Source organism: Gossypium arboreum, chromosome 12 (genome assembly GCF_025698485.1).
Source record: "Gossypium arboreum isolate Shixiya-1 chromosome 12, ASM2569848v2, whole genome shotgun sequence".
Classification (NCBI taxonomy): Eukaryota; Viridiplantae; Streptophyta; class Magnoliopsida; order Malvales; family Malvaceae; genus Gossypium; species Gossypium arboreum.
The window spans coordinates 107,907,002-107,934,325 of NC_069081.1; the positions used below are offsets into that span (position 1 = coordinate 107,907,002).

Below are 27,324 nucleotides of genomic sequence, written 5' to 3' on the forward strand. Positions count from 1 at the left end.
AGCTTATGCACCAAGGAAGGAGTACTCATACTATATATATACCAGGTTTTCTAGGCCTGTTTAACTGTGTTTAACCATACATGCACTGACTCTTTGAATGAAACTCCTCAAACATGAACTTCAAAAATAATTAAACAAATAACTAAGCCACATACTTGGCTATATGAAGTTTAAAGGTAAGCAAACTAACACAGATACCGAACACAAAGTACAGAGGAACTCACCAAAATACTTTACTCAGAGCTTTATCTACTCTACCGGTTCTTTTTATTTAGCACTGATACCTTCTCCTGTTACTTTAGCTAAATAACAACTTCTTTAATCATCGAAAATAATCAAAAACTTAGTATACAATAAGAATCTATATACATGCAAATGATTACTGGATAGGAGTTTCCTTCCTACCTCGTATTCAAAGAAATCCTACCAATCTTTTCTTAAGTGAGTTCCTAGTTTCTTCAATGATAACAAAGATAGACGGAGAGGATGAATTAGAAATCTTCTCTCTACTATCACGTTATCCTATTTATAAATAACCCATAGCCAACCAATCAGAATTATCTCTAATCATTGTCGAAATCATTTTTAATTTGAAAAACAGGAGTCAACTTAAAAACAAAAATGGAGTTGCCACCAATCTTTTTTCGTGGTGTGATCGGAACACCTTGAGATTGATCATTTTAATAAAACATTTTGATTTATTAAAACAATGATTTTGGGTCTACGAAATTCAAGAAAAAGGGTTCAAGGGTCGGTTAGGGACGAGGAAGGGTTAGCACCCTCGTAACCCCCAAAATTGGTACCGAATTGATTAACTAATGTCTTAATGTCGAAAATTTGAAAAGATTTTAGAATACGATCCTTTTATTTAAAAAAGAACACTTGAATAAATTAAATTGGATGCTAAGATCCTCTTATTTCGAAGAAATAAAATGTCATACCCAGTGAGTTAGGATACGACATTTCACATTTTCGAAACTGAGCTTATCGTTTGATTTTTAAAACTTATGGGGTGAAGTTTAAAAATGATATTCAATTATTTGGGTCAAATGAAAAATCGGAACCCAGTAAGTTAGAGCACGATTTTTCAAAATTCCAAACATAGAATATTGCTTTATTTTTTAGAAATTCTTATCTCGAGATACAAAATGTCATATCTAGTGAGTTAGGACACAACACCTCGAATTCCTGAAAATAAGCTTTTATTTGAAACTTATACGTTTTGATTGAAAAAAGGTACTCGGTTATTAGATTCAATGAGGAAAATTGGAACCCAGTCAGTTAGGGCACAATCTTCTCGAAGATGCCAAATACCGAGTATTGAATTATTTTGAAAACTTTTGAATAAAATGATTTTAAAACTTAAACGATATTAAAACACGACCTTTTAAGCGAATAAAATGCGATGGAATAATAATGTACAACGAAAGTAATAATTCATAAACAAAATGTTATAATAATGAATCACAAATAACAAATAAATACAAAGTAAGAAAATCTAAAATAAAATATAAAACAATTCTAAGCAAATAATACATAAAAAGATTTAAAATGGATATTATAAAAGCGATCTAAAGTATATAAAATAATTTAAAAAATATTAATATCCATTCAAGATAAAATAATATATAAAACTCTTTAAAAATAATATATAAACAATTCAAAATATATAATGTGCAAAAAAGTTTAAAATACATAATATATGAAAATATTAAAGTAAATAATGTATAAAAATTTGAAATGAGCGTTATATAAAAAGTTAAAATAGATAATAGCAAAAAATGTAAAAAATAAATAAATAAATAGAATGTTGATAACAAGAGTAAAAAAACATATATAAGAAAAATAATAATGAAAATAATATTAGTATATAAATAGAAATAGAAATATAATAAATAGAAATATAAAAATAGTAGAAATATAAATAGATAAATAAAATTAGATAAATAATAATAGTATTAGAATAACAAAATAAATATAAATAGAAACATAATAATAATAGCAATAATATATTAAATTAGTTAATTTGATAATAAAATAGAGAAAATAAAAAAAAAGGATTAAATTGAACCTTAAAGTAAAATTTTGGGGCAAATAAAAAATAAATAAAAGGAAATGGACCAATTTGAACGTGCGAATAAAAAGGAGGGACCAAAAAGGAAATAATCCCCACCCTCCAAAACGCACAACTTCAAGGAGGACCAAAATGCAGTCAAAACAAATTTTAGGGCAAAAAAAATAAAAACTTAATTGCAAAACAATAAAAAAACTGAAGGGCTAAAAGCAATTGGACGAATCTAGAAAAAACAAAGAAATTGAAATGAAATAGACAAAATTCCCACGTAATTGAAAGAGAAAAGAAAATAATTCAATTCCAATGGAAATTGAAAAAGAGAGAATAATTCAATTCTAAATTGAAGTAATAATACCAAAGTAATTCCCCCCTTTTCAAAGAACAAAATACCCCTATTTATATACACGGGTTTACTAAAAATAGCCTAACTAATTAAATAAATAAAAATAAAATAATATCTTCCTATTTTTTGTTTTTTACCAAGTCAACAAAATTTGATAATTCCTTGGCTTTCTTCATCTTTTTTATTTGGCCCTAATTTAATGATTGTCTTTCAATTTGACCCTTTTTAATTTGTTTTCGACTAATTGCATCCTTTGGTTTTATTTATCCGGTTATTATTTTTCCGAGTCCAGGCCAAAATTGGCCTATTACAATTATTACTTATTCTTACACGCTTTCACTAATTAATCACATCCTACAAGGATTTACAAGTGTCATTATTGACATGTTACCTCCACTAAGATGTCAGTTGACTTAAACATGTTCTACAAGTCATTGTACTTAATTAAGGAACAATACTAAAACACGAGTGGTGATCTTATTAGCGAGAAAGACCGCCTAATAAGGTCCTTGTCCTAATTATAGCCTCGTTATCGCTCAAGCTGGCACTCCACAACGTTGGCGAAGTTCTTCGTAGTGCTCTGCCACAAAGTTACCATCCTTATCCGATCTAAGTCTTGCAACTTAGGTGGTCTCCGCTGGTGTAGTCTCCCAAACCGAACCGGTTCGCCAAATCAGGTTATGACAATTTCAATATTAGTCTCTCACAAAATCATATTATTGTTGTTAAAACTTCCAAGAATTCAAGTGATCATCTCTTTCTTTTCTTTTCTTTTTTTTGTTGGCTTATTATGTACCTTGTTCTTTTTTCTATTATATTGTTGTTAAATTTTCTAAAATTTTGGTTATCATTTAACATTTCCAAGTTGGGGTATTTTTTTTTTTTTGTCATTACACATTAAGAGTTATAAAAACAAATAATTTAACATTTTGATTATGTTTAGTGAAGATTGAGAGTGATTAAATAAATATTTAGTTAGATTGTTAATAAACATTTATAATTATAGTTTTTATAAATTATTTTTAGATAAATATATTAATTGAGATTTATGTATACTTAAAAAATTAAAATTCTCAAATAGTGTAAGAAATATGAAACAAATATAATTTTATCAAATTAAAGTTGAATAGTTAAAATCCAAAAATAATCTTGTTTTAAATAATGTCCAAAAGCCATTAGCTAAAAAATAATTACAGAAATCTAAAACCTGAACCTAACCGATTTTTAGTATAGTTGGGTAATAATTGCATGGGTTAAAAAATCGAAAAAATAAATTGAACTGAACCAATCTCATTCCTAGCATATGTCATTAATTCTAGGTGATAGATATGTTAACGATAATTCTAGAGGAAAGTGGGTTGAGAGCCAACCACCCACTACACAAGCATCTAGTCAAAGATTACCCAAGATTAGTTCTAGGTAACAACCTCTAGTTGACAACCACAATAACCAAGTGCAAAGCTAGTAACTATAATAAACCACTCAGAGGCATTAGGAAATATGCGATAGTGACAAGTATGCTTTTTAAGCATTTGGCCTTAATCTAGAGACATACTTGTGCCATTGATTCTAGATTAGGAATAATTTGATAACAGATTATTATATCATTAATTGAAGATGAACCCTAATCACTACATTCGTGAATTGAAATTGAATAATTAAAGTAGTCTTTTATTGTTTTATTTATTTTAATAGGTTAGTATTCAGTTTACTAGCAGCGTATTTTTTTTATTTCATAAGCAACCCTTAAAAATTGTCATGTGTCTATTTTTAAAATATTTATTTTTAATATTTTACTATATCCTTATAGAATATTTGTCAACTCCTAACTCTACTTGTAGAGTCTAAAATTTCCATCGGCAATATACCAAATATCTTCCCTATTTTAATTGCATTTATTTTATGCACGCTTCATATTTATTTACCGTATTGTCCTTTAACTTATATTAGTGAAAGGGTAATTATTTGATACATTGTTGATGGAGTTTCTTAGATTCCACAAACGAGTTGAGGGTGTGACAAGTGTCGTCACATTTATTTTATGTAATTAATTTTTTAAAAATTTTTTACTATACCCTATAATACACTTGTCAAACCCTTAATGCACTTATGGAGTCTAACAAATTCCATTGTCGGTGTATCAAATCATTTTCTTAGTAAAACAGTTAGTGCGTCAAGTTAATTAGTTGAAGTTAGCTGTAGACTTTCTTATGGACTCGATCATCAGAATACTTCTTAACATATTTATTTCGTTGTAATTATTCTTTAATAATAATATTATACACTTGTAGTTATCGGATGAGTAGTTGACATTATTTTAAGGATTAATATTTGATTTACTGGCAATAGATTTTTTTATTCCACAAGCAATTTTAAAAAATTGTCAGGTGTTTCTCTTTTTAAACATTTATTGTTTAAAATATTTTATCATTCCCTCATAAGACACTTATCAACTCTTGACTTTACTTATAGAATCTAAAAACTCTAATAACAATGTATCAAATATTATTTGTTATTTTAAGGCTTTATTAAATATTTATTTCTAAATTAAAATTGTATATGCTATTCACCACCTATATTCATTCCACCGCATGGTAAAAAGGGATGGTAAATACCAACATCAATTCACATGGTGGAATGATCCGAGTAGAATTTGCTATCCTTTATATTTTCGTACAAAAGATAAACTAACTTCAAATAATCCAGAAAATCAACAATGCTTTTTAAAATTGTAAAATTAATAGAAAATTTTAAAAATAAAAATAAAAAGAATCAAATCACAAAAATAAATAGAGAAAGAAACCCTTTTTTTTCCTTAGTCAATTTTCTTTTAGAAATAATCATAAACATATTATTCCTAAATTTTATGATAATGATATACATACCTATATAAAAAATAATATTTGATTCACTCTCTCAAAAATTTTAACTTGCCACCCACTATTATTAAATAAATTTTTACTCATCCAATTATGAAAAGTTACAAAATAATCACTTAATTAATAGTAAATTTCTTTCTTGGTCACTTAACTATGAAAAGTTACAAAATAGTTGTCCAACTATTTAATTTTATCTTTTGATCACCAACGAGTTAACAATGACAACTTTTAGAATTGGCATATACCAACTTTAACCATCAACATTTATAAATTATGTCAATTTAATCTTACTTCTAAAAAATTTAACCTTCAACATTACACATTATGTAATTTGATTTCTCTTTTATTTTTATTTTTTTAGTTCTACTTTCTTTGTGGCAATGATGGTTTAATTTCAAAATAAGAATATGTGAAAATCATTTTGGGTTTTTCAATTTTTATATAATTTCAATCAAATTTAGTTAATATATATTTTAAATATTTTTAGGTGACAATGTCACAAAGAAAAGCAAATTTGTAAAAAAAGACCAAATTATACAATGTGTAAGCCTTGAGGGTTTAATTATTTTTTAAAATCAAGACTAAATTGACACAATGTGTAAATATTAAGGATTAAAATTGTTATTATGCCAATTTTAAAAGCTGCCACTATTAGCCAACTAGTGACCAAAAAGGACAAAATTGAATAGTTGGGTGGACATTTTGTAATTTTTCATAATTGAGTGGAAAAAAAGGAAATTTACCGATAGTTGAATCACTACTAATGTAGTTTACCAAAAATAATTTGACACACGGAAGGTTAATTTTTTAACGATGAAGTGTGGTTTGGTGATTGCTCACCTCATCCCTTAATCATGGGATTAAGAGTTTGATTCTCACCCATGAGAACAAAGCACAATTCATAGTCAACCGTTTACCTTTTTAAAAAATAACCACAACCAAAAATATTAATGACCTCTACCAACTATGCACATCTTGATTTCAAAAAAAAAAAATTAAATACGAGCATAATGGAAGAATCAAGCGTCAGAGAGTGGTACTGATCTGAAAGGGTTTGCTGGTCTAAAAGGAAATGCCCCCACTACAAAAAATTAATCAACGCTCCACCACATTAATACGGTTTGTAAATGGTGTTTTTTTTTTGGTGAATTATAAAAAGAGGGTAAAACTTTAATAATAATGTAATTAGTGTAACTTAAATCTAGATCACATCTAAGACATTAAACACATTAACTATAAACTCAACATACGGGTTGCGTAAATGGTGTTTTAAAACTATTCTTTAAAATCAATTAAATTGAATCCCAATAAGCTACCGGTATTCACTAAATATTCATATGGTGACTATGGAACTACTGTCACTACAGGAAAATAGGGCTTTAGCGGCGTTTTTAGCGGCGTTTTATCAAAAAACGCCGCAAAAATTGTAAAACACAGAACAATAGCAGCGTTTTTGGTACGCCGCTAAAAACTGAGCAATAGCAGCGCTTTTGGTAAAACGCCGCTAAAAGATAGAGCTTTAGCGGCGCTTTTGGCAAAACGCCACTAAAAGACAGAAATTTAGCGACGCTTTTGGCAAAACGCCGCTAAAAGACAGAGCATTAACGGCGCTTTGGGTAAAACGCCGCTAAAAGACAGAGCATTAGCGGCGCTTTTGGTAAAACGCCGCTAAAAGTCATATAACTCTTAAAATCTTAAACCCCCAAAAAATCATAAGCACTACTTTTATAACCCCTAAAATAGTAAACCCCTAAATCCTAACAAACCCTAAACACTAAACTATAACCCTTAAAACCCTAAATGACGCCATAGGTGCGTTTTTAGCGGCGCTTGGTTATAAACGCCGCTAATGTTAAATTATTTTGTTGAAAACTTCGTCGTTTATCTGTCTTATATATTTTTTACCCACACCTGATACACTTAACATTTTCTCCATTTTTCCCTAGGTCTATTTCCCCCTTCTTCCTCATCCTAAATCCCTAAAGTATTATCACCCATTCCCAAATTTGACATCCAAATCCCTAACGAATTTAATAATAATAAAAAAGTAATTTTAATAATTAAACTTAAATTCAGAAATTTGAAACATAGAGGAATTAAATTCTTAAGAATAGAAATATAATGACTAAATTTTAATTTTACTGAAAAGTACAAATACTTATCTCATATTTTAGCTTTTACAGATTAAGTGGTTTAGTATTCAATTTGTTAAAGTATGTTAAGAGAATTACTTTTTCTTTTTAAGATTTAACACTCCTATGTGAGAAAATATTATTTAACTCAGATATTTATCAAAAGTTTATATAAAATTAATTTAAAAGTCTATATAAAAATTAATTGTTATTTTAATCATAAAGTTAATTGTGTTTCAATTTTTATTATAGAAAATATTTGTTAAAAATGAAAAAATTAAAATACTGTTATTTAAAATAATTTTAAAGTTTTTGGGTATATGACTTATTGTTTTTAATTTATATATTAAATAAATTCTTATATAATAGTAAAAGAGATTTATAGTCTTAATAAATTTTAAAATATTGAATTAATTATCATTATAGTTTAAGATTTATGGCTTAGAGTATATGATTTAGGGTTTAAAATATAAGAGTTACTATTTTAAGGTTTATGGATTATGGATTATGGATTATGGGTTTATGGATTATGGTTTACAGTTTATGGTTTAAGGGTTGGGGTTTAAGGTTTAGGTGTTAGGGGTTATGGGTTAGGGGTTATGGGTTATGGATTTAAGGGTTATGTTGTATGATTTAGGGTTTAGGGGATAAATGTTAGGGGTTTAGGTTTAGATTAGTTAATTAGTATTTTTTAATTTATATATTAAATAATTTCTTATATATTCGTAAAAGAGATAATATTAAGGCTCCGTTTGTTTGCAGGTAAAATGTTTTCTGAAAAATAATTTCTGAAAAATAATTTCTTGAAAAATGATTTATGGAAAATGATTTACTTTTCTGGTGTTTGGATGAATCTGTGTAAAATATTTTCTGTTGTTTGGCAGATTTCCTGAAAATATTTTCCTAAAAAGCTGTTTTAATAAAAATTTATATATTTAAGAATTTATTATCTTTTCCTTATTTGATTGAGTTTACTTTATATATATATATATATATATATATATATATATTAATAAATTTATATTTTAAATTTATATATTAATAAAAAATTTTCCTTCATATTTTACCCAGGTATAATACGTTGCTGCTGGTGCTCTGTTTGAAATTCTTACTTTACCCGGTTAAAGTGTGTTGAAACTCCAACAACATATTATACTTGTTATGGAAATATTTTAAGCAGGTTTCTTTTCTAACATTCACTGGTTTATATAAGAAAAAGACAATTCTAAATATCCCAACTCATATCTCCATTTTATGATGAAATTTGTTAAATGATGAAATTTTATGTAATCAATTAATGCTTTTATATTTAAAATATTTAATCTAAACAATTTGATATATAAAATATATAAAAAATTAAAAATTAATCTAATTATTTTAAATATTACTTAAATTTTAAAAAAATTATTTAAAATTAATATAAAAGATATAAAAATTCAATATAAAAATTATAAAAAAGTCAAAAATTAGCGGCGTTTATGATAAAAACGCCGCAAAAGACAAGCAATAACGGCGTTTATATAAAACGCCGCAAAAGGCAATCAATAGCGGCGTTTATGATTAAAACGCCGCAAAAAGTAATTTTTTTTAAATAAAACGGTACCGTTTTGATAATATATGCGGCTAAATTTTAGTTTTGATTGAAACGACGCCGTTTTATTTCTCTCCCCCCCCCCAATTCTCTTCTTTCCCGATTCCACTCTCTTTGTCAGCCATTCTCAGCCTGTACTTCTATTCTCTCCCCCGATTCCCTTTTTTTTCCCAATTCCCTATTCTTTCTCAGCCTTTCTCTGAGTAAGCCATTTGCCTAAATCATAGTTCCCCCGAAACCCTCATTTTCTCCCAAATCATAGTTCCTCCAAAACCCCAAAATTTCCCTAAATCAAACCCATTTGTTGTCTCCCTCTCTCTTTTCGATCGACAGGTATTATAATTTTCTAACCAAACCCAAAGCTCATTCTTTCATTTTGATTTCATTGCAGCAAACAAGCGGTTTATTTTTTATTTCATTTCGACTTCGATTTCACTTCTGTTTTATTTTTGCAGCAAGCAGAAAGATTAAGGGATTTCATTTTGAAATCAAACCCGATTGAAAGCTACCTTTGGCGAGTCCATCAAATCAAGGTACTCTTATTTACTTGTTCTTCAACCTGATATTTGATGAACCCATTTTGTAATCTGTACTTCATCTTTTAATCAACAACGTGTTCTTATGTTTATAATTGCTCCATTAATACCTCTTTACACTAGCATATTTGATGTGTTCTTGTTTGGAACACATCAAAGAATGTCTCTAGGTACTCTGTCATATGCTTTCTCTAAATCAACAAGTTCTTTTGTTTGTAATCACTCCATGCATATCACAAGATATCTTGGCATATTTGAGAGGGATTGTGTTCTTGTCTAAAGCCCATCAAAGTTCATTGCCTTGGGGCATGAATTCAAACTAATTTTCCACAATCTTAGCATGTTGTCATAAATGTTACTCAAGACTTTTTCCCAAGATTTCATATTATGACTCATAAGTTTTATTGGAATAATCTTATCACATTTGAACCTTTTGCCTAAGGTATAACACGATGCATGTTAGGAGATCGATTATGATTTTCTTGAGATTTGCGTATGATTTTATTTCTTAAAATTCCTTGTTAGTTTAAATAAACTTTCCTTATAAATTAGTATACTTAGCTTTCTTATCTTCTTTTCTTGGTAGAACATGAAATTGTGGTTTTGCATCTTGTTTTTTAAATTGTAAACCTTTACTTAAGAGGAATATTATTAATGAATAAAATGAGTCGAAAGTTTCAGTAAATCCATTCCAACGTATGCAACTCCCTTGGAGTTCCACAACCATAGGCAAAATTTGGAATTGAAATACGAGAAAATCTTTCTTCAAATCTTAGTTCTCTATTAATTGTATGGTGGTTTGATCCTGCACTTGGAACCTAACAAGGCACCAACCGTCATCTTCGGATGTTAGTCCTATATATAGTAGTGATCTACCATCATCCTCCGAAATTGAGCTTTTATGATTATGTCATTTCTTTCCGATCGGTAGTGAGCATCATTTTCTTGGTTTTGTGCCTTTGTGTCGAATAACAAAGAGCATCAAACCTGAAAAAACATAGAGCGTCAAGTCCCTATAACCAAGACCATTTGACTAGGCACTCGCTTGATGCACCTAGGCATGCTGTTTTGTTAGGCAATATTCATAAAAAATGTCTACATGGTTGAAATTCTCTTTGCTAGTAAAAATGGGGACAATATCAACTTCTCTACTTCTCAGTATTTGAGTATTCTACAAGAAGCATGGGCTAGGAGATAATAGTGCATATTAACCTACATGATTAAAAGAAAAAGATTTCATGTTTTGTAGATATACCAAATCAATTTTGTGTTTTTTAATCATAATTATACATCTTAAGCTTATTTTACAGGCATCCCACATAAACGTGCTTTTTTTTTTTTGTACTTTGTGCATCTTGCGCCCTTAACAACATTGGTTTAGAAATTTGTTGTTGGATAAGCTTGTAGTGATTTTGCTTACCCAAAGCAATTTTCTTTTCTAAATTTTAATGCTTGCTGTACAAATGCGGCATATTTTCTATGGCTTCTCCTTTTCGTGTTTCACTTTTGACCGATAATATTCAGTGATAACGGATGCTCTGCAAAGTTCAACAGTTGTGGAAGTGCAGGTACTTTCTATATTTGATAATCTTGGGATGTATGTTTTATCAATATTGAAATGCCTGGTCTTATTTTTAAGAGGTATGTATATTTAATTTGCTAAATCTTTATTTCTAGGAGATTATATTTGGTATGTATTCCATGAGCTAATTACAAGGTAATTACAATTTCAAATAGGTATGTATATTTAATTTGTTAAATTTGTTTTTAACTTGTTTTTTAATGGATCATTAATGGATCATGTTTTAAACTTATTTTAAGTCTGTCCTTTGATTATTTTTTTTAATTTGCTTATGCTGTTTATCCTTAGAGACTTGTTATGTTGTCTTTAATTTTTTTAATTTGCTTATTCTGCTTATCCTTTGGATCTCTTTGCTACTAGTTCCAATGCTTATGTTCTTCTCATTGCTACTGGAAACCTTTGCGTATGTTGTTAAGTATGAATAAGTATGAATTAATTTTATTACCATGTAGCTTGCTTGTCCATTAAAATTACAACAATAGCTGACCTTCTCTCCAACCTTTTTTTAAATATTTTAAAGATTCAAAGTATATAGGTTGGAAACCCGACGGTTGCCTTATATCGAGTAAAGATATAATAGATCCTCCCTAGGTGTAACAACGCCACGTATGATGAATCTTAAAAAATTCAAAAAGACTTGAAAAAAGTTCTATCGAGCTCATTTACTATTGAATATTTTTTACCATGTAGCTTGCTTGTCCATTAAAATTACAACAATAGTTGACCTTCTCTCCAACCTTTTTTTAAATATTTTAAAGATTCAAAGTATATAGGCTGGAAACCTGACGGGTTGCCTTATATCGAGCTGTAAGATATAATGGATCTTCCCTAGGTGTAACAACGCCACGTATGATAATCTTAAAAAATAACTTACATAACTCACATAACTTACATAATTTACATAACTCACATAACGTACATAACAACTTACGGAACTTAACTAATACATGTAGTGTAATCTAATAGTTTCCTTAAAAGCATATAGTTTAAAGTTCAAATTTCATAACTTACATAATCTACATAACTTACATAAAACATAAAAATATATCATATCAAGACTTACATAATAAACAACTTACGTATGTAATTTATTGTCAACTTTAGAATTCAAGAACTACGAAATAGATAGGAGTTGGATGAAATTGTCAAGGGTAAGCAACGCCTATCGAAATGGAGTACAAACTTTTCTGAATTTTGCATTTCAAAATGCAAGCCAAGAGAATATGATTCTTTGCCCGTGTAAGAAGTGTGGCAACATCAATTGGCATACTCGTGAAGTTGTCTACGAACATCTAATTGTTGATGGCTTTATTCGGGGGTATAAAAAATGGATTTTCCATGGAGAGTGTACAACTAGTGGAACTTCTTTAATGATTAATCAGAATTATCCTGATACTGATTACCATCAGTATGTCAGACAAGATGACATGGAAGGTATGTTGCGGGATGCATTTAATATGCACAGTCATGGTGAGCAATCGTTTCCACCTGACTTTATTGCATCCGATGATTGTAATATTGGTGGAAATGTTTTTGGCGAAACGGTAACAAGTGCACCTTATGAGGAGCCAAATGAAGAAGCGGCGAAGTTCTACAATTTACTTAATGAAATGAACGAAGAACTTTACGAGGGATCATAATATTCAACATTGTCCTTTTGCATTCGTTTATTTCACTTAAAATGTTTGGGAGGGTGGACTGGAAATTCTTTTACAATGCTGCTAGAGTTTCTGAGAGAGATGTTTCCTTTTGCAAAAATCCCCCAATCTTCTCAAGATATGAAGAGACTAATAAAAGATTTGGGCCTTGGGTACGATAAAATTCATAGTTGCCCAAATGACTGCATGTTGTCTTGGGGTGATCGGAAGAACCAACAAGTGTTGTAATGTTTATGGCAAGTCTCGTTGGATGAATGGGAATACGAAGATGTGAATACGGATGAAGGTGGGGCACGCTTAAGAAAGAAGCCGTCAAGGTTTTGCGATACTTTCCCTAATACCAAGACTTCAAAGGCTTTTCATGTCATCAAAGACGGTACCGAATCTATGAGGTGGCATAATGATCAACGGACCGATGATGGATTATTAAGACATCCTGCGGATTCTTTAGCTTGGAAATCATTTGACATGAAATTTTCAAGCTTTGCAAGCGATCCTCGAAATGTGAGGCTTGGGCTAGCAGCTGACAGCTTTAATCCATTTAAAATCATGAGTACTTCGTACAGCACTTGGCCTGTGGTGCTTGCTCCTTACAATTTGCCTCCATGGATTTGCATGAAGCAATCTTCGTTTATTTTATCAATAATTATTCCTAGAGAGAAAGGTCCCGGAAATGATATTGACATCTATTTGCAGCCACTTATTGAAGAGTTAAAACAATTATGGTCGGGTGTTGAGACATATGATGTATTAAGAAAAGAGAACTTTTATTTACGTGCAGCTTTATTGTGGACAATTAATGATTTCCCGGCTTATGCTAATTTATCGGGTTGGAATACTAAATAACGTTATGCTTGTCCTTGTTGTGCTGCGCAAACTTGTTCGAAGTGGTTGTATAATGGGAAAAAGTTCTCTTACATGGGCCATCGTCGGTGGTTAGATGGAAATCATAAATTTAGATTTCAGAGGACTTTATTTGACGGTACAGAAGAGTACAGAGGAGCTCCTCAGCAGACCGTTGGATCTGAAATCTTGTTTATGTTAAAAGATATCAACTTCAGTTATGGGAAGATGAATCAACCACCTAACACGCAATCAAAGAGAAGATCGAGGGATGAATTCGATGATGAATCTGACGAAGAGGATGATCCTAATGAGGCAGACTTGTAGAAAAAAAGAAGTATTTTTTTTGAGTTGCCTTATTGAGAGCATAATATTTTACGCCACAATCTTGATGTCATGCATATTGAGAAGAATGTCTGCGATAACATAATTGGGACAATTTTGAATGTCGATGGAAAATCAAAAGACAATCTTCAGAGTCGACTTGATTTAGTTGACATGAGAATTCGGCGTGATCTTCATCCTCAAGTACTTCCGAATGGGAAATATCGATTGCCACCTTCTATTTTTTCAATGTCAAAGGAAGAAAAAGAGGTGTTTTGTATGGTGTTGAAGGATATAAAGGTCCTAGATGCGTATGCGTCAAATATATCTCGATGTGTGAGTCTTAAAGATCGAAGATTATATTCATTAAAATCACATGATTACCACATCTTGATGCAAGATTTACTCCCAGTTGCTTTACGGTACTGCATGTCAAAAAATGTGACGTCTTGTATAATTGAACTATCCAATATAATGAAAGCTATTTGTGGCAAAGTTTTGGATGTTGAAGAACTTAAGAAAGTACAGGATCGAGCTGCTTTGACTTTATGCAATTTGGAGAAGATCTTTCCACCTTCCTTCTTTACTATTATGGTGCACTTGGTAATCCATCTCCCTCACGAAGCAATACTTGGTAGACCGGTTTTTTATCGATGGATGTATCCAATAGAAAGGTGCTAATTTATTTGTCAAGTATTTATTTATTCGCGTCTATACATTTAGTTACAACTTTTGATAAATATTGTATATCGTGTTTAGGTTCCTAAGCAAATTGAAAGCTTATTGTCACAATAAGCGTTATCCAGAAGGATCAATTGCTGAAGGCTACTTGGCAGAGGAGTGCATGACATTCTGTTCTAGATATTTAGAAGATGTTGAAACACGATTGAATAGACCAAATAGAAATACTGGGCTCAATGATCATAACTTGGCTGAAACTTATTTATTCCAAAGTTATAGAGAACCAATCGGCAAAGTTGAAATTGCAGAATTAGATGATATATCGTGGATACAAGCACATCGATATGTACTTTTTCACCACGATTTAGTTGAACTGTTACGCAAGTAAGTTCTAAAATTTCCTCACATATTCGTAGTTTTGATTTGTTTATCTTCTAACCAATTACACTTGTTTTTAATATAGTGAGTACAAACAAATTTTGATATCTCGTGCACGCTCTCGAAGATTGCAACATCGAGAGATTAATAAGTTATTCACAGAATCTTTTCATGAATGGTTAAGTCAAACGGTATGTAACTAAAGTTAATAAGTTACATATAATCCCGAAATTTAGTTAATTATTCAATTTACTTTCGATTCAATAGGTTTGGAGTGGAAAGGACATCAATGACGAAGTTAAATGGCTTTCCCAAGGTCCGAACAGAATAATAAAAAGATATAGTGCCTTCCTCATCAATGGATACAGATTTCATACAAAGTATCGTGAGAGAATGAGGAGAACTCAAAATTGTGGAGTTGTTGTTAATTCTTCAATTACAAGTTATGCTAGTGCTAGGGATAGTAATCCGGTTGAGGGTAATGTGGAGTATTATGGACTTCTTACCGAAATTATTGAGTTGGATTACTATGGCAGATGGAAAGTTGTCTTATTTCGGTGTGATTGGGCTGATGTTAATACTGCTCGAGGAATTAAAGAAGATCAATTTGGTTTTACAATGTTGAATTTCTCTCGCTTGATTCACACTGGACAACAATTGATGGACGAGCCATATGTATTTTCCTCTCAAGTGAAACAAGTTTTTTATTCGAAAGATCCAACTGATGAGGGTTGGTATGTTGTACTCCTAACACCCTAGAGACTTGTTTGAAATGGGTAATGGAAGTAGAGATGACATCGTCGAAAGATCGAAACATTACCTTTTCCGAACAAAACTTAGATAAAAATATCCTAGTACTAATACACAACATCAATGGGTTCGACATGATGTGGATGAAGATATTTACAAATAATGATGTAGTAAGATTTTACAATTTTTTAATTATATGTAATATTATAATTTTAATCTTTGTCATGTTATATAATTTAACTATTTTATATGTACTACTATTGTTGTAATTTGTTACTAAAACTTTAACTATTTTATGTGTATTGTAGGAAAAATGCGTAGAAGAAGATTAAGAGATTTAAGTATTGTCCAGAATACTCCAAATTCGGAAGAAGAAAATAGTGAACAGCAGACAGTTGTTGGATCTTCGAATGTGCCGGAGACACTTGATGAGCCTGAAGAATTTCAAAGTAATGTTATGTTCATTTTACATGTGTTGACTTTTATTATTGAATTATTTGTCAATTTTAATATAATAATAGTATATCATTTTTCAGCTAAAAGTGGTGGAACGCGTAGAGTTCGAGGACGTACGCTGCTTAGAGATTTATACGACTTAGATCCTGTCGAGCGTGTTAAAGTAAGTAGAAATACTCATGGTCAGCCTGTTGGATCTGAGGCTCGACTTTTAGCAGGCTATTTGGGCATTTTAGCACGAAATGCAAATATGTTGCCCATCAACTATGAATCATGGCATCACATGCCTGATAGCAACAAAAATCAGGCTCTTGCTAATATTAAGGTAACAAAATGTGAATGCAATTTATAATACTTTGGTTTAAGTTTCATTTATATTTACATTCTAAACTTATGTTTTTTTAGGAGAGATTTGCTTTAGAAGTCTCCGATGATTATATCAAGAAGGCATTAGGTAAAAGATGGAGAGACAATAAAAGCACTTTAAAGAAACAATACTTTAAGAAATACATAAGCCTCGAGAAAAAATTGAGAAATGTTCCGCCGGGAATGCTGAGGTATCAATGGGAAGATGCGGTTAGATTTTGGAATTCAAAGAAAGGAGAGGTATTGCGTATTTCCAAACTCTTATATACAGTGTTTACTTTATACGTAATAATAATTTTATTATGTAGGACCGTGAGCGAGTTGGAACAAGCAAGTGAGCAAAAACAAAAATTCACGCATTACAGCGGCAGGTCGAAGTTTTGCTTCAGAGTGAGGCCGAGGTATTATGAATTTATTAATTCTTTCAAATATTAATAACTTTCTATTATTAAATAATATTCTTACTACTATATTGTAGGAAGTTAAATTCGGACAAAAGTTGGACGCCTTCACTTTTGAGATTACGATAGGAAGAAAGATGGATCTCCTATGACATCCGAAGTGGAGAAATTATGGTATATTTACTTAATAATATTTGATTTATTCTAAATATTTATAATCTTTAATGATAATTTTTAATTTGATTTATTCTAAATATTTATAATCTTTAATTATAATTGTTTAATTCAATTCATCATTAGTAGTTTTAAATAATGTTAAGTTATGTTGCATTCCTTTTATTATATATTTCGTTTCTAACTCTTTAATTGATTTTTTAGGAGAAACTAAAGGAGAAGAAGGCAGAATATGAAGCGATTGCTTCGAGTGATAGTTCTGTTAATCTTGAGAACATTGATAATAGAATTATCACTGAAGTTTTGGGTCCTGAAAAGTACGGTCGGGTTCGATTTCAAGGATCTGGTGTTACCCCGACCCAATATTTTGGATCCGGCTCCTAGCAATACATGCCTTCCGGAAGTCAAGCTCAAGCTGAAGTTCAGAGGTTAAGAGACCAGATAGCTCAGATGCAAGCGAACACGGTTGAGCAAATTGCCGAGGTTCAATGAAAATATGAAGAACTCCAGCAACAACTTAGAGCGGAGGCAGCAGAGAGGGAGGCAGCGACTGCAGCGAGAGAGGCAGAGGCACGAGCGATGGTAGCAGAGCAAAGCAAAAAGTACGATGACCTCCAGCTACAGCTTCAGCAGATGATGCATATGTTTCAGCAATCGCAAAAGCCGCCATCTTAGACATTAGTTTTCTTATTGTAAGAATGTTTTTAAGTTTTGTCACGTTTAACAGTATTGTAAAAATATTTTAAATTATACTTTATTTATCAATTATATCATATATCTTTAGTTAAATTTGAAATATAATTTAGAATTAATTTTTTGGTTGTATTTTTATGCTAAATTTGCTGTTTTTGGCTGCATTTTATACTATATTTGTTGTATTTGGTTGGAATTTAATGCAGGAAGGGTTGGATATTGGTAAAAAAATATTGCAAATCTGCCAAAATTAGCGGCGTTTGTAGTAAAAGCGCCGCTAAAAGCCGTGACTTTTAGCGGCGCTTTTCCAATAAACGCCACAAAGTTTTGTGGCGTTACCTATAGCGGCATTTTGGCGGCATTTTAGAAAGCGCCACTAAAGGCTACCGCTAAAAGTCTATTTTCCTGTAGTGTGTGTGTGGTACTGATTTACTTCTGTATAATTCATTAACAAAATTTAGTAAAAAAAATCTATTTTGAATAGAAATATTCACAGATTAGATGAGGACATGACGTTTCTTAGTTAACTAGTGATCCAATGCAATAAGCAATTTCATTATTTAAAGAGAGAATGAAATTATTAAGATATTATTTCCTTATTATTAATAATTAAAATAAAATAATATTGAATAATTATTCAAGACCAAATTAGTTTAAATATAAATTATTCATTTAAAACTCAATTGAATTAAATTGGATGTATCAGACCTAACAAATTATAACCTTTTTGGAGAGCAAAAAATTACATTGTGGTTCAGGATTTTTGGATTTTAATAATTATTTATAGTAATTCGATTCTCGATTTTTCTTTAGTTCAAGAAGGGTTATTCATTAGAGTTTCAGTTGATATATTAGATATTTAAAAGGATTTGGATAGAAAAAAAAATACTATAGACTTAAAAGAATGAGTTGGAAAAAGTTATTGGTCGGTTCAACTTTAATTCAAGATTGGCTTCTCAATTTTATAATATATTTTATTTTCATTTTTTTTATGTACTGAATGAACTCCGAATATAGATATATTTAAAATTCCTATTTCATTTTGTAATCCAACTTAAATACATATATCTAATCCACTTTTCCACTTCACTATCCAATGCCACAAATTATAGAATCATAATGTATAAAACGAAAGAAAAGCTAAAAGAAAGGAGGAGGATAATGAAAGTTGATAAATTTTACTACCATAAGAGGCCAACAAACACTAATAATACACTTCAAAACGTTTGAATCTATACTCACTTACATTGTAATATTACCGATACCAATCAAACTATAATTTCATCAATAATTTTTTTTAAATAAACCTTCAAATCATGAAAAATTTTATAATTCTTCTATTTTAATTTAATTAAATTTATTAATTCTCAACTCAAAAAATTTTCTCCATTCCACTTATTAATTGGAGAAAATTTTAAATTAAATTAAATTGATCAATAAATTTAGTCAAATCAACCAATCCAAAACTTATTCTTCCCATCGAAAATTAATTTTTTTTTTTATTTACAAGAGATTACATAATCCTATTAATGCGTAATTAGCACAATTTGAGTCAAAATTATACTTGAAATAATAAATATCCTAACTATCAAGCAATACGGGGATTCAAACTAGCTTTACTTTTATAATATCTTTCAGTGTCTCTATTCTACTATTATTACTGCTGTACGTAGTGCACAAACTTTGCGGCTTTTACCACAAAATATGAATAAATGAAACTAAAATAAAGTAAATATTCAATTATTGGTTAGATAGGAGAATGGTAAATTTTTATTTCTTTTAAATATATTTAACACAAAATTAATGAATTCAAGGAAAAAAAATTTTCCTTTCATTATTCAAAATCACTAGACATTTGCTAACAAATTTCAGATTGCACAAGCAAAGGCATTTTTATTGCCTCTTCCAAAAAAAAAAAAAAAAACCTAAAAAAGAAATTAAAGATGAAATAAAGATAAAATAAAATTGAGTGTAATAAAATAATATAAAATAGTGTCTTCACCTTTGTCTGTCAGTCTCTTACTCTCCATCAAACCCTAGAAGCAAAATAACCCATTTTAATCACACCGAAAAATTATTTTTTCTTTTTTTTGTGAATAATAAATAAAATAAAACTTTTTTTTTCAAAGAGAAATCAGACCTCACGTGTGTTACACATCAAATTACACAACCAATCAAAAGAAGTAAAGGAGGATGCTTGGTGATGATGATCATTTCTATGAGTGATGACTAGTTGTATCATGTCGATCATCGGCGCCACCAGCTCCGTCGTGGTGCGAATGTGACCCGCTCACTTGTGACTCCGATACGACAGTGCCCGGTACTTGCCGATAAGGATTCAACCCCGCTAACATATTGAAATGCCCTTCACTTAAGCCACTACTTCCACCACCTACGCCACCACTGGAAACGCTGCTTGAGCCCAATTGTTGACCTGACAATAAGGCCATCGGCGTTGGAAAATTCATGAAATGCAATCCACTAGACATAGGACCCTTATACAAAGCACTGTTAGTAACTGATGGAAACGTCCATACAGGATCACGATCGGCGCTCATAACTTGATTATTAGAATTAGTAACCATCCAAAAATTCGCCGGAATCTGACCGTGACTTGCCGCCGGGATTTCCCCAGTGCTTGACTGCAACAAGTAGCTTCCCGTTTGATGTTGTGAAGATAAATCTTGGTCGGGTCTTCTTTTCCTTCCTAGAACACCTTCTTCAGTTTCTGATATTTCCAACGACGTACCATCATTGTCACGCATCTCTTGCTTAGTTTGGAACATGAAGTTCAAGTTACTACTAGCATTCGATTGGAAATTAAGGAATGTCGGGGTTGTTTCGAGTCCGATTCCGGGGAACAAACTCCGACGTTGTTGCATAGAGAAGTTGGAGTTGAAACCCGAGGAGCGTAGCTGAGAAGGAACTGACATGCTTGAGCCGGAGCTACGGAGGGAGATGTTGAGGGAAGTGAAGTTTGCAGGGATTGTGCCGGTGCCCGTGGCGGCGATCACTGCTGGTTCAGCTTGTTGGAGCAGCCACTCGATTGTTTCACCATCGGATTTGTGGCCGAGCTCACGGGTGAGTTGAAAAACCCTAGCTGCACAAAGAGCTGGCATGCGGATCCTACGACCACGTCCGTCGACCTTGGTGTGTCGGTCCTTGGTAGAAGTACGTTTAGGGGGAGGCTTTTTGGAAGGGTCGGGGGAGATTTGGAGGGCAGAAATGGAAGTGGGGGTGTTAGTTTGATCGGCAGAGGAAGAGGAGAGGGCCATAGAAGGGAAAGTGGGGGAGGAAGAGGATGAACAAGGCTGGTTGTATTCTTCTTTCTTCTCTAGCAATTGGAATGGAAAATTAGGGCGTTGGTGGTGGTAAAGCTGGTGGTGGTTGTGGCGGTGGTGGTGGAGTTGATGATCATCACTACCTCCTCCTTCCATGATACCATTAAAAGTAGTACAGGTTGTTTCGCTAATGTAATGCCTTTCTTTTTCTTTATGAGAGACAGCTTGTGATGGCGATGACAGATAGATTAATGGGGGGAGATGAGACTATGTTTTTGATTAATTTAATTTGTTTTTCTTTCATCAAAATATCTCTTTTCAAGGGTTTGTAATTCCCTTTCAGAATTCAAGTGCTCCAGGAGAGGGAAGTGAGGGCAAGCTTTATGCATTTACGCCCAAGCTTTTAATATTTGATTAATCCATATTATCGAAACCTAAGCCATAACATTATTGTAGGACGTATGTGGATATTATAGAATGAAAATATTTATATATTTATAAAAATAATTATGGATAGAGTGATAAAATAATTTAAATTTTTAATTTTAAAATTATTTATTTGAAATATTATATAAAATATGAAGTAAATAATATTAAATATCCTTTTAGCGTAAGGGTATTTTAATAATATTAGCAAAATTTTCATATTCTCAGCCTTTATAGAAACTAAATAGTACAAGTTAAAATAGTTACCAATCATGACACACATGTATTATCACACTCAAATATAATTATTAAATGGCTTTTTAAACACATGATATTAATTTCTTATACTCAAAACTGGAACCTTTGAAAATCAAAAAGTGTAAAAAAGAAAAAACTGTGAAAAATAGAATTTTGTCCTTATAATTGAATTAGAAAATAAATAAATGAGAAATGATATTGTGGTTGGAGTGACAGAGGGCTATTGTTCAGATTCCACGTGAGGTGGCCTTTTTTATGATTGAATCCATAAAGACAATGGTGGGGAGTGTAGGACACCATCCCAAGTCAAAAAAATTTGTTTGAAAGATTTTTTTAAAAAGGAAAAGATTTATGAAATGGGACCCCTACTCTCCATTCAAGTAATCATTTCATTTTGCCTTTGTTTTGGGGGTGTAGCACTTTGGGATTCCTCTTGTTTCTTTACTTTGCCTTCTCCATTGTGTGTGTTTTAGGGTTTCCAAAACACATCATATCTTTGATCAATTCTTTGCCCCCCTTTTCCTCATTAAAGACAATTTAAAAGCAATCACTTTGGATTAGGACTTTGTTTCCATACTTTGTACCCTTGGATTATATGATACGTCTGAGCAAATTAGGTTTTTTTTTGGGGATAACTATTGAATATTATAACTTCATAATTAATTTGATTAGTATATTAGAGAGGGGCAGAATTAATATAATTATATTATTTCACTTTAATTATTCCCCAATCCTTTTGCCTTGGACTTACCCGATCAGCTGTTTTTGATGGTGAAAAAACTCCTGTTTCCTTTTATACTTACCAGTTTTTCCTTATTACTGCTCCTCTCTCTCCAACTTTATGAGATTTAAAAAGCAATTAAAAAAAACTACTACAAGCTTTATTCTTCTAAAAAAAAAATACAAGCATTGTTATTTCACTAAAATTTTTATCACATGCGTATAAGTACAAAAATTACGCACTTAGAACACCAATGTTAGTTTAGAAATAATTTACAATAAATAATAAAAATGTATGGTTTGAAGTTAATTAATAATAACACATGAAATATGCACTATATTAAAATGAAAAAAATAGATTAAGTTATGAGTAAAATTAAATTTAAACTCGTAAGTACATCATATTATTAATACTAAATGCACTACAATTGTTTATCATGGCGTTGTCAATTTTGAACAAGGGCATAGATAAGGAGATGCGATGGCTTTTCCCCCACCCTCAAAATGGTAAAATTCCTTATAGGCCCTTCAAAATTTTAAAAGTTATTAGTATATTGGTAAATTTGCACTTTGGCCCAAAAAATAATGATTCATCTCTGGCTCCTTGTAAAGCAATTTTTTTGGCTTCGCCCTTTATCTTGAGTTAGTGTCTAGTTATCTTGTGGCACTAACTCAATCAACAACAATATTATCAATACTAAAAACCCTATTGTCGAAACCACCCTTTTTATTAAAGAATTTTAGGTTTAATGAAAAACGGACGAAGATCGACTTTTTGAAAAAAACAAAAATATGGAGTCGCCACCGACTTTTTTGTTTTGGTGTGATCGGGTCACCTTAGGATTTGGTTATTTTAATAAAACATTTTTGGTTTACTAAAACAACGATTCTGGTTTACGAAAATATGAGAAAACGGGCTCGGGAGTCGGTTACGTATGAGGAAGGATTAGCACCCTCACTACGCCCAAAATTGGTACCAAATCGATTAAATTATGTCCTTATGTCTAAAATTAAAATGTTTTTTGAAATGTGGTTCTTGTTAACAACATTTGAATAACTCGAATTGGTCGCCAAAAATCTTCTTGTTTCGACGTCCGAAAGTTTATAATTTGAAATTAACAAAAGGATGCCCAACTATTTGGTCCATCGAAAAAACTGAAACCCAGCATAGTAGGGCACGATTCCTCGAATTTTCGAACATCGAACATTGCCTCACCTTAAAAAATACGAATGAAATTTCGAAGAGATATTCGATTATTTTGACCAAACGAGAAATTGCGACCCAGCACAATAGGGTACTATTCCCCGAACTGCCAAACATCGAACACTTCTTTCGTTTTAAAGGGTTTTTAGAAAACGTGAATGAAATTCCGAAGGGATCTTCGATTGTTTAGAACAAATGGAAAAAAGCGCAACCCAGCACGATAGGGTACGATTCTCAAATCGCCAAACATCGAACATCCTTTATTTTGAAAGGTTTTTAATAAACATGAGTGAAAACCTAAAGGAATATTCGATTGTTTTGATCAAATGAGAGATCACAACCCAGCACGATAGGGCATGATCCCCGAATTGTCAAATGCCAAATATTGCCTTCGTTTTAAATGATTTTTAGAAGACATGAATGAAATTTTGAAGGGATATTTGATTATTTTGAGCAAACGCGAAATTGCAACCCAACATGTTAGGGCACTATTCCGCGAATTGCCAAATATCAAATCTCGTCTTCGTTTCAAAGAATTTTTAAATGAAAACCCATAAGACTAGCTTAAAACGTATTAATGCATTTTTTAGAATAAGACAAAATTTATCATAACGATTTGAATTTTAAGAAACCACATTTCAAAAACAAGGTGGAAAACGATGATATGAGGTAACAGGCGCATATGAGTTGATGAATGAGGATATTAATCAACTAAGAAAATAAGCAATTAAATATAATTAGCTTGAAAATATAACTCTACTTCAATCATGCATGGAGAACAATTATCATGGCAATAATGAATAAATAACATGCAATGATAGCATACACGGCATAATAAAATTATTAGAGGCACAAAACAAAATGCAATCCAAAGAAGCAATATAGTATAAAACTATTTCACAAAAATGACGAATAGATAGACATATAAAATATAGGTTGACAAATTTGTATAAAACTAGGGATATATATATGTAACCTTTTTTGAAACCGATATCATAGAATGAAAGTTTAAATCAAATTGCATGTAAAATATTTTAAACACAAATATATTTAAAAGTTAACAAACTATATGATGGTTTAAATAATATATATAATACAAAAGAATAACAAAGATATATGACAAGACACAAAATAGATTTAAAGAAACATATGTACATGTAATTTTATTGTAAAAAGATCATGAGGTTAATAATAATATAAATATATATAAGAACTTTAAGTTTGTCTAAAATTATATACATACCCTTATATCAAAAATATTTAAATAAGAGGCTATATAAGACACAAAAGCAATGTAATATAAAGAAACATTCAAAAATAATAATAATAATAATAATAATAATAATAATAATAATAATAATAATTTTAATTAAAAAGGTTTCTAAAATTATTTCATATATACATAAAGAAAATGTTTGGTAAATCACAAAGTAAAAGGTGTTTTAAAATAAAAAAATCTATTAAAGTAATAAGTGTATTAATACGTATATATACATATAAATTTAAAAGAGAGTACATGCAAATTTATATAGAAATGATAATGTGTATAGGTTTAATAATATATAAACCAAATATGTGTACTAATATAAGCAAGTAGAAAAATAATTTTATGCGAAATATATATGTATGTACAAAATATATTATCGTAGCAAAATATATGCTAAAATACATGGCTAGAATAAAAACATTATATGTATGAAATGACATTAGCTTTATTGTAAAATATGTATATGTATAATAATATAAAGGAGATAAACATTTAAAAATATACAAAGTATGATAATAATATTACAAAACGAATCTACAACCACGAAGAAACAATTACCGAAATTACTTAAAATGTACAAATAAATAAATAAATAAAATAAAAAAGACTATATAAAAAGGACTCAATTAAAATTAAACTATAATATACGGGGTAATTTGAAAATAAGTCAGTAATGATAAAAGTATTGATATGCAACACGCGCAAGTGCGTAGGGACCCAAGATGGAAATAATCCATCCCTCAAAACACAGTGTTTAAGCGCGGGTCGGATTGCAAAATAGCGCAAATTATAAGGGAAAATAAAAAAAACAAAAGGAGCGCAGATGGGCTCATTCAAACGCGGCGCAAAAGGGGAGGGATTTAATGTGCAATTAACCCTTTTGACGCGCAAAGGCACTGGTTCGGGTCTGGAAGTGGTTTGACGCGCGGATCCCTTCCCCTGGAACGTCACCGTTTCATTAGCTGAACAAAAACCAACCTAAAATCCCTAAAAAAAAAACCTTCAGCCACCTAAAAACAAATTGAAAGAAAAACCTAATGCTCCCCAACCCCCCATCTCTTCCTTTTCTCTTCAGTCGAAAAGGCCATCGTCTGCTCACTCAATCGTCGCCGTGGCCAGTGGCCGGCGCTGCGGAGAACGAGCTTTTAAGCTCCATCTTGAAAGACCCTCTCGAAGGCTAAACCTTCAGCAACCAAAGAGTGAGGAGAAAGGGAGTTCTCTGTCCCTTTGTCGAACCCGATTACAACGACGGAGAAATCACTCCGATGGCGAGATCGAAAGGGATTCAGGTGAGCGATTTTTTTCTTCCTTTTTAGTTAGTTTTTTTGTTTAGACAGATTTACAAAGAGAAAGAAAAAAAGAAAATACAGTAAACAAAAAGAAAAAAATGGAAAGAACCCAGAACACCTTTTTTAATCTCTGTTTTTTTGCTTCGTATTTGTATTTCAATGTGCGTAGTATCGCGTAAAAATTACAATGGATCCCTCCTTTGGCTTTATAGCCGGAGAAATAAAATGATCAAAAAATGAAAAATACAATATTCCTTGTTTTTGTTTCTTTCTTGCTGTGTGTTCGTCCTTTCTTTGTAGGTACAGGGTGCGTGGCGCTCAGGTACGGGGCTGTGCTGGCTGCTGAGATGCTGGCATCGTACGGAGGGTGGGCGTGGTGCGATGTGGTTGCTGCTCGTGAAGGCTGCGGCGCGAGGACCCCTTTTGCCCTAGGGTTTGCCGAAACTTAGCTTGGCTTTCGGGCCGTTTGGGCTCATTTTAAGTATTGGGCTAAGTCATTTTGTGAATGGGCTTGTAACTTGGGTCTTGGGTCATGTAATCTGGACTTTGGACTGTGGTTATTTATTTATTTTTATTTTTGGTTTGTTTTTTTGTTTTTATATGTGTCGGGCAAATTTGGCTCACTACACCTATCACATGCTTGTGCAAGTGAAAGCTAAGTACTTAGAACACAAATATTAGTTTAAAAATAGCATATAATAAATAATAAAATGTATGGTTTGAAACTAATTAATCATAATAACAAATGAAATATTTACGACATTAAAATTAAAAAATTAGATTAAATTTTTAGTTAAACAAAATTTAAATGCATAAATACACATCATATTAAGAATACTAAATGCATTACATTTGTTTATCACGGTGTTGTCATTAATCGTGAGTTAATGTCAAGTTGCCTTGAGACATCATCTCAATTAACAACATTATCAATATACAATTGATGGAGGTGATAAAGTTGCATAATATATGTATTAAAATGTAAATATTATATTAAAATAAAGTTTTGGTTTAGCGG

General features: G+C 31.1%; 1 protein-coding gene across 1 annotated transcript; it reads right to left on the reverse strand.

The window, feature by feature from the left end:
- Positions 1–19,613: 19,613 nt before the first annotated feature.
- On the reverse strand, positions 19,614–21,579 carry LOC108478618 (transcription factor TCP14-like). Its single transcript, XM_053023322.1, has 2 exons — positions 20,002–21,579; positions 19,614–19,897 (listed from the first exon to the last, which is right to left on the reverse strand). Exon 1 carries the CDS (start codon positions 21,296–21,298, stop codon positions 20,078–20,080), a length of 1,221 nt encoding a protein of 406 aa, XP_052879282.1. The 5' UTR covers positions 21,299–21,579; the 3' UTR covers positions 19,614–19,897; positions 20,002–20,077.
- Between the last annotated feature and the right edge of the window lie 5,745 nt (positions 21,580–27,324).